Genomic DNA, 14,927 nt, shown 5'->3' on the forward strand with positions numbered 1-14,927 from the left:
GAGTATCATAGTATGACAGTGCCTCAGGTTACAGTGACGCTTGCAAGCTTTCTCTATCCCAAGTCGGTGTCATCGTTATTAACCCCGACGTTACCCACCAGCCATCATAAATAATGAATACATTTTTATTAGGCAGCCCTGGTGGGTAAAGTGTATATAAGGACATGGAAGAATGTGAGGGGCGACTCTCAGAGGAGGAGGGTCACAGCGCTGCCAGTTCGTTTTTTTCCCGCTGGTGGCCACAGAACTATATATTGGCCTATGTGTATATATTTATGTTTTTTCTGATGTAAAAAAAAAGGGAAAATAAAGATATAAATATGTCTGTTCTTCTGGACGCTCCACTTTCAAGAAGACTAAGAAACAAGCCATTCAGCGGCATTCCAAAGGTTTCTTCCTCACCAATCTAATGTTGCTGAGACTGCTGGGCGGGAGCAGTCTCAGCCTATTAAGCTCCTCGCAGCACACAGTACAAAACCCTGCCGGTTCGCCGTTTCAGGGCACCAAGGTGTCAGTGTCCCCAAACGAGCCTTCAAATATAAAAAGCTGCTTTTTCCAATGATCCTCCGAGGGGGGTCGTAGGAACTAAGGTAGTTAGAGGTAGGCAAGATCTGAGGACTGTCGTTATCTCTAATAAAGCTTAGAAAAAAAGTACTGTCACAAAAAACAAGGCTATCAGGCTTCTGAGGGCTCCTCCGGGGCAGGGACGGTTTTAAGAAATCGTTTTTCCTCAGCGACCTCTGGGGTGTGACTCTCTGAGGAGGGTCGCAGCGCTGCCAGTTCAGTTGTTCCCTGCTGGTTCGCCGTTCAGGGCACCGAGGTGTCAGCGTCCCCATACGATCCTCTGAGGAGGGTTGGATAACGGTCAGTTTGGTTGTTCCCTGCCGGTTCGTCGCTTCAGGGCACCGTAGTGACTGTGCAACCAAGGGATGGTTTTGAGAAATCGTTTTTCCTCTGGGGTGCGATTCGGGGAGTCGCAGCGCTGTCAGTTCGGTTGTTTCCTGCCGGTTATCGGTTTCAGGGCACCGAGGTGTCTGCATCCCCAAACGGTCCTCCGAGGAGGGTTATAGAACAGTCAAGTCAGTTGTTCCCTGCCGGTTATCCGTTTCAGGGCACCGAAGTGGCTGTTCAATCGAGATCCTCTTATTACGCGTTTTCTCCGTGGTACAGTACACTGAGGTTTAGACCTGCACTAGTTGGGGGACCTATAGTGCTGCAGGCATTTTATCCTCCACCTTTTAATACCCCATATCATGAACGACTGAACCTGTTATCTCCAGTTCGGGCATTAGATGCCTACGTTCACAGAGCTGCCCTGTGGCGTAAGTCTGAACAATTATTTGTCCACTTTGGGTCACTCAAGAGTTGGGTCCCCTGCATCTAAACAGGTTATGAGCAAATGGATAGTCGAGGCTATATCATTGGCTTATGAAGTAGCCGAACAGCCTTCACCTATGGCTGTTCGGGCCCATTCTACTAGGGTTATGGCGGCCTCTAACGGCCTTGATTCAGGGTGTTTCCCTTCTTGACATTTGTAATGCAGCAGGATGGTCCTCTCTGCATACATTTGATAGATTTTATGACCTTGACTTCTCCACTTCAGGGGCTATAGGTTGCTTGCCTCTTGGTGTGCACAAAGACTTCACACAGAACGGGTGTTTCTCAGTATGGTGTAGTGGGTATGGGGTTCCCACCGCGTTCTAACTCAGCTCGAGGCTCCCTTGAAAGGGAATGTCTCAGGTTACGTATGTAACCCTGGTTCCCTGAGAGGGAACGAGAGCTGCGTTCGCCTGCCATACTTCCTGCCCACCCTGATCGACTTGCTTCAGATTTTTTCAGAAGCTGGCGTGGTCTCACTTCAGGGGTGCTTTATAGTTTATATATATCTGATATCTAAAGATCAATGTGGTTAATTGTCATAATAATGATGCTATAATACAATTTAATGATGGCAAATCATACACGAAATTGCTGCCACTCACATTCATTTTGTTCATTCATTTATCAGCATCTTCTTCTGCTCAGCTGTCCTATATATTAAAATAGCCAAATATTGGCTGATTAATTGGCTTATAATTTGGTATATTTTAGTTTTGGAGTTCTCAACTCATCTTTAGCTATAAATTCAAGTGGGAATTTAAAAGAGAACCAAGTTAAACAACATTTTATTAAGGTGAGAGGACATGGAAATCAGATAACTGAAAGTTAGATTCAGGTGTAAATTTAGCTAATGAAAATATTGATCGACTTGACAACTGAAAGCAATGAAATAGACTAATTTATATCCTGATATGCATGTCCAGTTGTCTGAAATAGGTTATGAGTGCACGTATCCTTAGAACCCTGCTGAGATTTTACTGACTCGAATTGCTTCTGTGGATGAGAACAAAGCCACACACTGATTATTCATGTGTAAATGAGCTAAAGTGAGACCACAGTGGCACTGGTCTTTTCTTTTTCTTTTCTTTTTTTTTTTTGCTCAGCCACAGATCTTCTGAGGCCAGAAAAAAATCTTGTGCACAAATTACCTCTCATTTGTGCAGAAATCACCCAAGCCTCTCTGACCATCATCAATGTGCTGTTCTCAAAATGTTCCGGAGGCAAACAAGCATCTTTCTCCTCTGACACCCATGCATTCTGAATATTTATTTATTTTTTATTATTTTTTGCAAGCAACACAATCAACGCATTCTCATCCCAAGGTGTCATCTAACTGACAATTTTGACCATGTTTCAATATCTGATGCTTTAGGCACTCTTTAGCGTCAGTTACATGACACGATCCTAGGGCGTCATCTAACTGACGCTAAAGGTAAAGCGTCAGTTAGATGACGCGGTTTTGGTTTAGGTCTGGGTAAGGGTTAGACGTGATCCTAGGGCATCATTTAACTGACGCTAAAGGGTTCCTTTTCTGGTAGAAATAGTGACTTAAGGCAAAAGTGTATGTGAGTTGAGGGCATATTGGATATTTGTACATTTGTGAGCTGTTACAACACTTACCTCCAACTATAGCTTCAAAGTATGGCTCTGATCGCTCTAAAGACAAAAAGAGAAGAATATTTTAAAAAATGGTAATTGTATATGCCAAAACAGAATTGTCACATGACATAGTCTGTCCCCTTGTCCATTTTAAAATTTAAAGTGATTTCACTCATACATGTAGGTAAGAATTTCTAATAGAAGTAGATATCAAATATTAAACCGAGTAAGGCAATAAAGTAGAATAAAGAAACTGTCCTTAAACATGCTAGTTCTAGTTCTGCTGCTGTTCTGCTGATTTTAAGTGCAAATGTCTTTACATGTCATTCAAGTTTAGTGTTCTGTTTGATGTTTTCCTCATTGGCTAGAGGAGTGCTACAGTGAAGCCATGAACTGTCTCTCTACAACCAAATCCTTCAACGCCTCACTGATCCCTCGCAAAGCACGTACTGTTGACTTTCTTCCTGTGTTGTAATAACACACGTGAATCTTTCATGATGCTTTGTTTTTATAGACAGCTGTCTCTCCCCCGCTGTATTGTAGCGAGACTCGTTCTCTCCATCACCATGGGGACAACAAGCTCGTTAAAGAAAGTGACTGAAGATAATCATGAATTATTGCAAAGGCAACATCTGCTGCCTTGACTTGACTTTCACTGAAGGACATCAGGCAAATCAAAGATGTTGCTTTCAAAATGGAGATGGATCTAGTGAGACCCTCAAAACTATTTTTAAACTGAAAGGATAATGCAGGTTTGACCAAGCAGATGCCCCCCAAACACAAACAATTAAGCTCCCTCATTAGTGTCTAATAACCTGTTACATTGTGATTAAAAGCTCATTGTTATTTGGTGTTTACAGCGAGACTATATTTGGAGTAATTAAGGAGACATAAGAACATTCACATTTGGGTAATGTGAAGGGCATGAAGGTGTGTTTGAAGGTATAACATCCACTCATGTGAACTTTAATGTCTCCTTTTCATGACTTAGTAATTAGTTGTCCTTTAAAAAGGGTGGAGTAATATATATATATATATTTGCATAAAAAGACAAGCTCACAGAGGCTCTGAGCCATGCAATGAATTATTTATACATCAATCAAGTGCTTCCAGCTCTACCAAACCACAAGTCAGAAAAACTAAGACTCTGCATGAAATATATCTCTCTAATAGAGTCGGTCTTTGTTTCACAAAGTACGGCAGACTTTTCCTGGGAATCGTCGTCATTTTAAAGGGGTGGGTGATTATGATTTCACTTTTTAAACTTTTTTGACTTTAGTTAGTGTGCAATTTTGCTGTTTGAGCATAATTAGCATTTACTCGGCGAAGTTCCAAAACATTTCAAAGAAAGGAAGATATTTACTTTTAAAGAAATCTTTTTTTTTTTTAAGGACTACAACAAATGGCTGGTAGGGACTACACAACATTCCTCCCTGGTTAGTGACATCACCAACCCTAAAATTTACATGAACCTCGACTCCGGAACATGATTTATAGATTTAAGATATATCTTTTCTGAAAAAATGGACCCCAGAACTTATTGATAGGTCTATTTATTTAAACTATTGTATAGTGTGTGCTGCATGTGCTTTGTGTACATCCTAGAGTAAATGATAAACTAACTACTGAGAAGAAAACAAAGGTTATGTTATTTTGAAAATAAAGATAAGCACCTTTTCAGTACAATTACTAAAGTCAGCATGTAATGAAAATTCACCCTATTTATTTTCTAAAAGCATGTCATTGATCTTATTGTAAATGATTAATTAATGCATACTTTTCCTTTGTTGCAAATTTTTAATGACCTCATAATTCAGAATTCTTTATATCATAAGAAAATAATAATACGACAGACTTCTCTCTGACATATGATGAACTTCTTGCTGTTTTTGTACATATATGCCGTGATTGAGGTCACATGACCAGCTGAATACTATGCTTTGTTTTTATTTTAGTAATTTAGTAAACACTTTCCTTGCAGAATAAATGAATAATGGATGACTGGAAATTTCAACAATGGCGCTGGTAACTGAAACTTTTCTTTTGTAAATCCAATGCTGCTATGTTGGATGCTGAATCAAATGAAGTGATGTTTTGACAACGCCACAAAACAGAGATGCTACACATATTGGGAACATTAACCAACAAATGGCTTACTCTGCGTTAAATTGGGACAGTATAATGTATTTTAATTAAATGGAGTCTAATGGAGTTTTAAATGGAGTATACGCAGTGAAGTATGGGTTGGGGAGTCTTGAAATTTCGGGCTAATATATACTTATCTTCTCATTCTAGGCTACCGCAGAAATACTTATAGTGGATGTTAAGCCCGTTATAAAAGATCTTTCTAAGTCACACTCAGCGTACAGACATAACACCCCAGGACGGATTAAATCTCTGCTAAATTTGCCATGCAAACACGAGGGAGCCTATCTCGCCTGGAGGCGTCCCCTCGTTAGCCTCGTTAGTGAAATCCGCCAGTCGCTGTGACATGGAGGAGGACATCTGTGCTGTGTGGCCAGATCTGAAGAACAGCTTCTTTTTTTTCACAGCCTGCCATGAAACCCGATGGGTTGGACCTGAAAGATGATGAGGGCCAAAAGCATTCCACCCCCTCTCTCACTTCTGCTACACAGACCCAGGGCAGAGCAGACCCAGCAGCGAGACATTTGCTTTCATCACCTTCCCAGAAGTGGAGCTAATCTTGCCCAAAGCCGGCTTTTGAAGCGCACTGGTAATTGTCTCCCGATAGGATGGGCAGCAATGCTAGGAGCCAGAATGAATTCCAGTCCCTTCAGTTCTTGGGTGGGAAACGCATTAGGCTGATGATTTTCCAGCTTGAATAAATGCAAATTTCTCATTGTTGCTATGACCAGTGCCCAAACTGGAGAATTACCAAAGCAATGGCATTTAGCTCTGATCAGAACATTTTATTCATGGGGACAACCAATGGTCTGGCTCTCATCTGTTAGCCTCAAACACATTGGATAACAAGGCAAGTAGCCCTAAATAGTCTAATCCTTAAAATATACTTTTAAGGTTTGGTCATATCAGGTGCACATCAGGCACACAATTTTGTGTGCAAAATCAGGTCGGTTGTCTAATACCAATAGTGTAAAATATGTAAAAGACTGCTCACACAACACAAAAGTCGCTTATAAACAAAGCAGTATGACTGGATTTATCCTGTAAAATTTCGCTGAACAACTTTAAATGTGACTTGATTAGATCTTGAAATAAATTAGATATTTATCTAATTTCCTTTCCTAATTTCTATTTAGAACTTTGTGTGCTGAGTTGGTTGATTTTTCCACTCCCTTTAATTTCAGTTTAAGGTAAAATGTCCCACAAAAGGCCCATCACCTCCCTGGGCATAGCTCTATAGTACATTGTGAAAACCACAGAAACGGAGGTCCTTGTCTTATCTATGAGGTGATAAAGTGTCAGGGCAGGCCTTCATGTTTCATGTTGAGAATTAACAGCTCCTTCGATGTCTGTCAGGAAAGCACTCAACTGTGGCCAACTGCCTGTGTCTAACTGAGAGTGAAAACAGCCACTAAACGCCTGACTAAACTCTCTCTTTTACATTACTTTCCTCTCACTTTTTGTCTCTCTAGCACCTCTCAGATGATGTCTGTTGTTTACTATTCATCATCCTTTTAAAAGAGCAGCTATATATATATATATATATATATATATATATATATATATAATTTTGCTTTTGACACAGCTCCAATAATCAAACAGAGTTTCTTACCTTAAAATTAATTTGTGCATGTGCAATATCAAATATTCAAGGTCAAGGTCACAAATAAAACTATTGTTTTAAACAAAATATTTGCCAATGGTCAGACAAAACACTCAGTCCAGTCAAAACCACTGGTTGAGCCAATGTTGCTTTGCTGGACTAGCAGGATGAAATGTTTTGTTATATAGAGACAGTGTTTTCAGGGAAATCAACCTTGGCAGTAAAATGTAAGCCCAAATCCTGCTCTGTGAAGGAGCATTAAAAGCTAAGCAGCTTCCTCTTAAATAACCCATTACCAATGAGGACATTGACAATAGATGATAACCTGAGGGAAAAGCAAATCAGCCTTAGCTTATAATGAACCTCAAACAAACCATACAAATGCTCAGCCCTAGTTAATCAACATATTTTGATTAGATACATTTTTCAGTGGTGCAGCAGTCACAATGAGCAAGAATAAGGCTACCGCATAGTCGAACGTTTGTGTAGTATCCTGTAAAAATGCCTATTTTTTTCACACTGTTGTACATTGTTTGCTCATCAGAGAAGGTAAGCATGAGAATTAATTCCCACAGTCCTAAGGCGAGGGTGTTCAAGGGAGCCCAAAGGAAATGTTTGGTGGTCCTTGTGAACATTTAAATAAATAAATATTTCTCAAAGTAAGGACAAACATTGGGAACTCATATATTTTAATTATCCTGACATTAATGTGTTGCCTATATGTACATGACAAATAACACACACACACACACACATACAGTATATATATATATATATGGGAAGGATAATTTGGGTGTCTATGGAATTGTTTAAAAAAAGTTTGAAGGTTCAAAGTGCAACTAACCTGCTGTCTTCAAAGGAAGGTATTTTTATAGTTTAAGCTCAGAATGACTTACAGTAACCATTTATCAGACTTGGGATTGTAAAAAGGGGATATTGATCATAACATTATTTACTATGTTCGCAATGCACAGATCTACGTCAAGAAAGGCTTCAAAACAACCTTGAGTGAAAGCATGTTGTGAGCCCATCAATAAATCTCTCATTTACTGGTCAGGAGCTCTTCTTGGGTTATATTCCACCTCTATACAACACCAAGGCGATTCAGACCTTTAAATCCTCCTCTTAAACAGATTTTATGATATTAATTTCTAACAGACTTGAGAACTATCCACTGTATTTCTGCACTGTATTGTTGATGATGTGATTGCTTTGCAAGATCATACACTGAACAAAATTAGAAACACAACACTTTTGTTTTGCCCCCATTTTTCATGAGCTGAACTAAAAAATCAAAAAAAAAAATTTCTACAAAGGCCTATTTCTCTCAAATATTGTTTGCAAATCTGTCTTAGTCTGGCCAGTCCACTGGTAGAGGACATAGGAATTTACTTTAATCTTTCCCCACCACTGACTGAATTTTACAGCTATCCATGTTTTCACTGTTATACGGTAGGCCCTATGACACATCTCCTAGAGAATCTCTGGGTCAAAACACAGGAGAAGAAGAAGCTGAAACAAGTGATAGAAGATTGTTCACACAAATGTAAAATAACATGACCATCAAACATTAAACAGCATGTAAATCAAAACTGCTTAATGTTACCAAATGAAACGTCGAACCCATGAAGAGAAAACGACAGTAAAGCTTTGGGGTTGTTGAACTCGATTTAAAATAATACCAATTCAATACCTTTTTTTTTTTAAACAATATCTTAGTTATTCATTGAGTTGGCACGGTAGGCCAGAGCTGAACTCTAGGTAGACTAAGACTAACATAAGGAGGTTGATCACATCAAACTATTGCATCAATTTACATCATGCAACACCCATGTAGCTCACTAGGCGGAGAGGGCAGACACCAGGACAGCACAGGTGCAAGCATATACACACTGGTGATTATAGTAAATTCATAACCATACTGGGCTGAGATGGCGGAGACAGAATGAGGAAACCACATGCTAGTCTCTCTCAATTCCTAAAAGAGAAATGAGACAGGGAAGGAAACAGGAGTAATGGATGTGACTAATGGAGTAATATTTCAGCATGTCTTGGAGGAGGAGGGAGGGTGGGAAACGTGCTGAAAGCTTGTGCTGTTACAATGAATAGAGGAGAGAGGAACAGCTTTCTGTTATTGAGCTTGGCAGTCTCATAAGGGAATGGATGCTGTAGAAAATGGTATCCTGCATCACCTCAACACAGCTCTGCTGACATTCTCATCTCTGTTGAGGATTATGTAACAGCAAACGGTATAACACAAATAAATATCATATTTAAATTTTATAACATTTAACCCCACACCTAACCACTAAACACAACAATATCAAATATTGTATTCCCGGTTCATGCCAAGAACGATAACTATAAAGATAACTTTATTATCATCCATACCAAACCAACGGACAATGACGTCCTCGTTTACTAACGTAACCTTGGTTCTCTCTTGAAGAGGGAACGAGTACTATACTAGGAGAAAACTCTTTTCCACGAGATATTGAAGCCCAAAAAATTATCCTTAATTTTGAATTAATGTAAAACGTGTTGCAGCAACATGCAGACATAGGCAAGACGGCTTGCGTGCCTATTGGCTGACCTGCGGCAACAGCAGCATCCTATCGAGAGAGGACCTACTACGTCACGTCCCGCCGAAACAGGCGTGGCCTTGGCCTATAAATACAACTCGACAGGCTGATACAAACTGGTTTTTCCATCACTGAAGTGAACCAGAGCAGGTTGTAAGCACGGCAAGATACGCAGTACTCATTCCCTCTTCTAGAGAGATCCGAGGTTACATTAGTAACCGAGTACATTCTCTTACGAGAGGTTCTCTCGTACTGCGTAAAATCGTCCGTTAGGGGAACACAGTGTAAAACGCTGTGCGTACTGGGATCCGACACCAAAGCCCCAAGGGCAGGGGCCCGGGGCTCATATAGTGCATAATCACCATGGACTCACCATGGTCTCTAAAAGCGTCATTCCCAATAAATAGCATCCTACGGGAGCTAACCATATCTATGCAGTCAGGGTGAAATTGTTCGGCATGAACTGGGTAACAGTATGGGTCTTACTCAATGCCCATGGAATTGTTTTATCGATCAGCGAGCAGTGCTCAAGTAATGCTCAAGACAGTGCTGGTTTTAGCCCGACAGTAGTTTAGCTTGTAAGGTTTACCTAAGTCCGGTGAATTTTAAGTGAGGTGAATTTTATTGGCTCATAGTGGTCATAAATTATGTTGACAACCAATTAGAATCTTTCACTCATTATGTCTGATAACCTCCCAGATAGCAAACTGACATTGAATCAACGTGGAAATATGACATCGAAACAACGTTGATCTACATTGTTTTGCTCATCGAATTAACGTTGAACCAACGTCAGACGCGTCATTCTTTCAAAACTAACGGAAAATCAACTTGAAATCAACGCGTTGTTTCAACGTTATGAAAGCAAACCAATTTTCGATTGTCATTTAGCTTTGAAGAATGCCGCGTCTGACGTTGGTTCAACGTTAATTCGATGAGCAAAATCAACGTTGTTTCAATGTCATGAGAGACGTTGTTTCCACGTTGATTCAATGTCAGTTTGCCATCTGGGCTCATAACTCAAAACGATAAAAGCTAGTTTGAATTTTCAGCATCATTACCATGTCACATGATCCTTCAGAAATCATTCTAATATGCTGATTTGCTGCTCAAGAAACATTTCAATGGTTGTGATGCTTAATATTTTTTTATGGAAACGGTGATACATTTTTTTTTCAGAATAAACAAAACTGCATTTATGAAGAAAAATGTTGTACTATTAAAAATATTTTACTGTCATTTTGATGAGTTTAATGCATCCTAGAATAAAAGTATTAATTTCTAGCTGAGCCCAAACTTTTGAACACTAGTGTACCTCAACTAATTGGTTGAGGTCAAAAGAAAAGGCCAATGTTTGAAAGAATAAATTTTTTTTATAGCATTTGAACAGCAACTTTAACATACTAATCCACACACACAACTGTTTGAATTGGGTGTTTACTGGTGCACTAGTTTATGGAGGATTGTTGTATTGAAAGAGGATCCACCCCAACAGCTGTGAAACTAAAAAAAACGAGCAGCTTGCTCTTCCACACCATTCCATAGCCACACATCTGTCTTTACTTCTCTAACACCCTCACTTCTTCTCCAAAATCTATGAAAAACCTTGTCTGTAAGTGGCCAATAACAGTATTTTATATCATACATTGACAGCTATATATTTGAAATGGCAGTTTTTCACGTTTTATTTTTCTATTCTGGTCATAACAGGTCACTTGGGTTTGTCAGCATCTCAAAATTTTTGACTCTTTAGACCCTTACGTAAACTGGTGTGAATTGCCCTTGAGAAACCGTATGCACATCAGCGAATCCAACATATTCCTTTGAGCGGCGACACAATGAATCCGAATGGCCTCTGCTGCCTAGATGGCTTCATTCATCATCTGGATATGTCTCACAATGCCATGTGCCATAATCAAAGCTGCATAATTATTATTATGATATTCATTTCTATAGACAGCACTTGCCCTTAAGAAGGTCAGTCTATCATCTTTGGGACCAGGACATCTAATCTTTGCAAGCTGCGAAAGTGAGAGAAATAGATTGAGAATCGCAGAAAAATATGTAAGAGAAGGAAATTGCAAATGACCCCCAGGTCACTCGGCCACAGATACAGTTATTCAGTGGCCCAGAAATCAGATTGTGGTGCTGAGGGGAAGGAAAAATCAAATTGAGAAAGAGTACCGGAGGCGACACAGTGCACATCTATGAAGATAAGAGGAATGTGGAAATATCCACAGGGACCTAAACCTGAGTGTACAGAAAGGGTTTTAAAGTTTTCAGACTTTCCATTGCGAGTTTATAAGTATACAGACATGACATTACCGTATTCATCCGCCTGTCCAGCAGGTAAAGGATTAGCTGTTTCACACAGCAAGCATGACTGCAACAGCAGGCCCTACCTGCATATACACTACTGCTTTTTTCAGATTGCTTTATGAGACCTTCTTTTAAAGTGCTTTTGGGCCTCTTCTCTGTAGTAGCAGTTATGTTTAAAGTTTTTAATGAAAGCCTGCTGTAAAAACACACTTCCCTTGTCTACGCTCTGCTCCATCATCAGCACAATCTGAATCCGCTGATGTCTGTACACAGTGTGCAACCATATTTTTGCGCAGTGCATGTGTGAGGGATTTCAGTGCTAAAAAAAAAGTTCACAAGGTAGTGCACATGCATCAAAGACATCTATCTGCTCATTTGAGCGCTGGACTGAGTGGAATGCGGAAAAAACAAACATATTCTTTCAGTTTTTACTGTTCAAGTTACAATGAATTAACTTTTTGTAAGTAGAAGTTAGCGTTAATGTTTTCAGGGTTGCTTTATAGTTTCCTGGTCTATGACGTCCCGGCTTTCCATAGCTTGTTTTCATATGACGTCACGCCACTGCGTTGCCATGGCGCGAAATGCAAATGGAGGGCAGGAAGTGATGTATTTATAAAGCACTATAACAAACTCAAAAATGCCTATGTATTGGGTCGTTTGTCGTTACTTAATTCGATCAAACCACAGTTTTTATCGTGTACCAAAAGTTATTGTTCATAAGGTGGGAAATGCTAGAAATTGACGAGAAAAACTCTGGAAAAACGGCTTGCAAACCTACGTCTGCGGTCAGGTGTGAGCCGAAAATGCTTGTGTGTGCAGTGATCACTTCGTCAAAGGTGAGTTAATACAACTTAAGTGGCTATGTTTGTGTAACGTGTAATGTTTCTGAACTTTGTAAAGTCAAATTATGTCTGCGAGGTAGTTGCTGATATCTACCGCCTCGATGGCAGGAAAATTTTTCAGTTCAGTTGAAAAATCGCTCCTCTTCATAACAAAAGGATCACATCCAACATATGTTTGATTTTTTTGTTTATTTATTTCTCTTGTAATAGCGTGTAAAGTAGTACAGTACGGACTTTCCTCCATCTCGTCCATTGCGCTCTTCACTCCCGCCCTCCATCTGAATTCCGAGCGTCATCATAGTGGATTGTGAAATACTGTAGTGATACTCAACTTTTGGACTGATTTTACATGTGCTTCACGACGCAATCGCGCAGGGAGTTCCCACCGCGTCTCAAACGCAGCATCTCGTTCCCTCTCAGGGCACCAAGGTTACATACGTCTTTCAACACATCTTGACAAGTTTGTGCCTGATTTGAATGTATAGATGAATACATGGGTAAAATAACTAAAACTCTAATCAGTAGCTTTCTAACATCCTTCTGCCTTCTGTTTCTGCTGTGAGGTTCATCATGATCACAACACTGATTTTAAGCTCACTTGTTTATGGGGTTAGTCATGAGATTCAGAATATGTTACAAACACACACACACACACACACACACACACACACACACACACACACACACACACACACACACACACACACACACACACACACACACACACACACACACACACACACACACACACACACACACACACACACACACGCACACAGTCCCGTGGGAGCCTTAAAGAGCTCTTCACTATTCCATTCTCTGTGTTTTTCTGCAACTGTTTTCCTCAAACAATCTGGTGTTTCTCTCGTTTTCCTTCATGGCCCGAGGTTGCATTTGCTTGGGATTTTTGGCTAAAGTGGTAAACGCTCCTATCTCACCCAACCATATGTCAAGCATCTTGCCTCAAAAGAATACCACTCCTTCTCTCCTCTCTCTACTCTCAGATTCTCTTATTCAAGCTGAGAGTCAGTGATTCTCTGAGAGAAAAAAAGGCTTTTCAATGAGTTTACTAATGGGCATGTGCTCTCATGAGCCAGTCAAGTGACTGCGGGTCCACTGAGGATTATAGACAGCTGGTTGAGAACAGCGGCTGGTTTTGTCAGTAATAATATATAAGGCATCCGCTGTTGATTCTCCAACATTCCTCTGGAGAGACATATAAAGCTGTATGAATCACAAACAGGAAACTGCAAATATTGCTGCAAAGATACAAACTGTTTTTAAGCTGTATTTCATACATAACGCTGATCAATTCTATGCAATGCTCTTTCAAGACTCATTATTTAACTGAAGACAGCAGCTACATTAGCTAACTGCATTGTATCAGTGTTTTATTTTAAAAAGCAAAATTCAAATTGTGCAGGTTTGTTAATCATGTTTCTCAAATGAAGCATATTTTTTTATAGCGGCCTTAGAGGCCCTGTTTATTAAGATGCGATTTGGTTGATCGGATCACAAGTGGACGGCGCTAAATACAGATGTAAACAGGGTCTAAAACATTTTGAGCTTGTCCACTTTTGAAACCACATTTGACCGAATTGCTTTTCATGTGGTTGAATGTGTTTGAAAAGCCACAAAAGACTGCCTACTCTCTGTCTATTGACCTAAAGCATTAACATTATGGGAAGCGTGTCAGTCGGAAGGGATTTAAATTTGTTGGCTGGAGATCCAATTTTGGTTTGAAGATGAAAAACGCACCAAACACAACGTTCTCTCGCTCTATTACTGATTTCTAACTCACAATCATCGCGTTCTGTGTTGTCTTGCGGCTGTCAGAGCAGAAACGATAGCTGATGCTCTCTGCATGTTTTTCCATCTTCTCCAAGCACATATGTAATTGTGTGAGCTTATTTTGTCAATTAGATTAAAAGATATGAAAACAAACAAACAAACAAACATATTTACCCGCCCAGAGATCCTCCCTTCAAAGAAATGCGGAGAGAAGTGGTCGAAAGTGGACAAAAGAGATTAAAACACCAGGTGTCTCCCTCATCTGCTTGTGGTCCGATTGAGCAAAACTCATCTTAATAACAGGGCAATAGATACATTTAAAAAAATAATAATAATAATAATTGTATGTATACAAAGACATATTCTGGCCTGTCGCTGTCATACAGTCTCATCATCATACAAAGGTAATTGAATTTGAGGTCACAATTATTAGTAATTTTGCTCAGACAAGAGCATATATTGTAACTGTTGATGCAGAGTCAGTAGAAACAGAACGAAATGTAAAAATAATTTGAAAAACAAAATAAATTTAAGATTTTTTTGTTGTTGTAATTTTTAAACCATTACAAACAAAGATATCATCAACCATTATAATTTACTTATGTTCCAAAGTCATAAAATCAAAAGCTAAAATTCTTCTAATTAAACTAATATAATAAAATATTT

At 39.5% G+C, this 14,927-nt stretch overlaps 1 protein-coding gene across 1 annotated transcript in view; it reads right to left on the minus strand.

The window, feature by feature from the left end:
* gypc (glycophorin C (Gerbich blood group)) overlaps positions 1 to 14,927 on the minus strand; it is a 28,744-nt gene that overhangs the window by 5,670 nt on the left and 8,147 nt on the right. Inside the window, exon 3 of the mRNA XM_089133254.1 lies at positions 3,001 to 3,036. Within this exon, the coding sequence (XP_088989380.1) occupies positions 3,001 to 3,036 (36 nt within the window). The remainder of the gene's footprint in view (positions 1 to 3,000; positions 3,037 to 14,927) is intronic.

Source organism: Pimephales promelas, chromosome 7 (genome assembly GCF_988280905.1).
Source record: "Pimephales promelas chromosome 7, fPimPro1.hap1.1, whole genome shotgun sequence".
NCBI lineage: Eukaryota > Metazoa > Chordata > Actinopteri > Cypriniformes > Leuciscidae > Pimephales > Pimephales promelas.